General features: G+C 42.8%; 1 protein-coding gene across 1 annotated transcript in view; it reads right to left on the minus strand.

The window, feature by feature from the left end:
* LOC123172566 (protein SMG9-like) overlaps positions 1 to 317 on the minus strand; it is a 3,786-nt gene extending 3,469 nt beyond the window's left edge. Inside the window, exon 1 of the mRNA XM_044589514.1 lies at positions 12 to 317. Coding sequence (XP_044445449.1) covers positions 12 to 260 — 249 coding nt within the window. The 5' untranslated portion in view covers positions 261 to 317. The remainder of the gene's footprint in view (positions 1 to 11) is intronic.
* Between the last annotated feature and the right edge of the window lie 1,918 nt (positions 318 to 2,235).

The raw sequence follows: 2,235 nt of genomic DNA on the forward strand, positions 1-2,235 counted from the left end.
CGTGCACGCACCGGTAGGATCTTGTCGGTGTGGACCTCCCAGGCGTCGGAGACGAGGCTGAGCGAGCCAGGCTGCGGCCCCTGCCGCGCGCGGGCGCCAGCGCCCTCGTCGTCGGCGCCGGAGGACGAGGGGGGCGGCAGAGGCGGCTTCGCGAGGAGGATCTTGGGCGGAGGCGGTGGCGGCGGGTGGGAAGAGGAGGAGGAGGATGAGGAGCCCCGGTCGCCGACGCCGGCGAGCAGCTGCGGCTGTCCGGCGGCCATGGCGGCGTGGGTACTCCGCACCGCACTTGGGCTTCCGTCTCAGCTGGAGCGGGGAGTTTTAAGGGCCCTTATTTGTTACTGCTATCAAGTTTTAAGGGCCCCAATTTCGGCCTCTTCTTTCTTATTACTGTATCACCTGGGCCAGGCCCATGTAGGTTTGAGCCGTTTTCTCTTCCTTGGAATAGTTTCTTCACAGATTTGAGAATACCTTAAATAAATTTTAAAATATATCAGAAATAACATATAAATATACACGCCCATCACGTTTTAAAAAGTAGTATTCATCATTTGTCCCAAAAATTGTTGTCGTATCTGTAAAATGTTCATCGCATATTATAAAAATGTTCATGTACACTAGATGGAGAAACATATAAAGGAAAAAAAAAGCAGAAAACATGATAACAAAAAAATGTGGAAAGGAGAAAAAAAACAAAAAAGATAAAAACCAACAAGAAAAAGAAAAGACAAAAAGAAAAAACCTTGATTCTTAACTGAGTAGCTTAGAAGCTCTTACTGTGCAGGTGTTGGCGACAAGTTTTAGTGTGTTTTGTGTGCGGGTGTTGTTGACCTGTGTAGCTTAGAAGCTCCTACTGTTTCGATAAACCTTGATTCTTTTTTTTTTTGCGGGGTGATAAACTTTGATTCTTAACTGAGAGAAAATTTGCTACTTAATGCTTCACCTTTCCTCTTGGGGGAATTTCAACGACTCTTGTGATAGTAGCAAGGTGCCGTGCTGTATTTGTAGCATGGTAGCATCTAAAGTAGTGGTAGCACTAGAAACATATAATAGCTAGAGTTCGGAATGGCTCTTTTATGATGGTTTAGTAGCAACATGCATGTAGATATACCATGAGTGTTAAAAATGTCTTCAACTATACCACCCAAATTGGAATTAAACGACCACAAAAGTTGGCATGTGACATTTGGTGAAGCAATGATTATATATGTACTGGCCACACACATCGTTTGTCACTAGCTTGCCTCCTACAAATAACTAGTGTATTCCCCATGTAGTGGGATAACATATGGTGGGTAGGACAACCAGAGGAGAATGGGAAAGTGTGAAACGAGAGAAACAATGCGAAGAGGGTTGAATGGCATGGACGGTCACATAGCATGATCAAACAGGAAATGGGATGTATTAGAAATTCAAGCAGGGGGCACCTAGAGTGACATATTCGGAACACAAACGATGAATCTAGCAAGCACCAAAAGGGATGTGACACTCATGACTTTCCGGCCAGATTCAGTGGGACTGCGTGTTGTCAAGCCATCGCGACTCAATCTTGGAAGCATTAATCCTCTAAATTTCATCAACCAAGAAGCACGAGAAATACCACAAGGACATGTGAGTCTCCTATGCTATTATACCCGTGTAATCCTCAATGGTTTCCTTTGATTCACACGAGGACAATATATTCTGGTGTGACACATTTGTAATTCAAGTATAGAAATCGCAGAGAGAAGCACGTGGTTCCCAAGCTAATCTACACCCGGTGAATAGTAAATACAATAGAATTAGTAAAAAAAATATGAAAAATTTAAGCATCGAAGATGATTATGTGCGCAAGGTGCGTGCAAATTTTCGTGGTATTTGGACATTTGAGGAGCTCACACCCAAAAAAATCCGCTATGAATAGTGTTCTTTTTCAAAGTCTCTCACACACATCTGAATTATTATTTTTTGCATGAGCTCCTCAGATGTCCAAACACCATACAATTTTGCATGAACCTTGCGCACATGAGAATCTTTGATGCTTAAGAATTTAAGTTTTTTTTTAAAAAATTACTATTATTTTGAGTTTACTGTTCACACCTAGGTATAAATGAGCCCAGATGTAGAATATTCGCATCCATATTTGGTGCCTTGTTCTTTTGGGTTGTTTGTTTCCCACGTCTTATTTAGGCTCTTTGTGATCGGGAGGTAACTGACCTTTCTGTTTGGTTGCGAATAAGATATACAATCTCTACTCCT

The sequence above is a fragment of the Triticum aestivum genome, unplaced genomic scaffold, assembly GCF_018294505.1.
Source record: "Triticum aestivum cultivar Chinese Spring unplaced genomic scaffold, IWGSC CS RefSeq v2.1 scaffold27871, whole genome shotgun sequence".
Lineage (NCBI taxonomy): Eukaryota > Viridiplantae > Streptophyta > Magnoliopsida > Poales > Poaceae > Triticum > Triticum aestivum.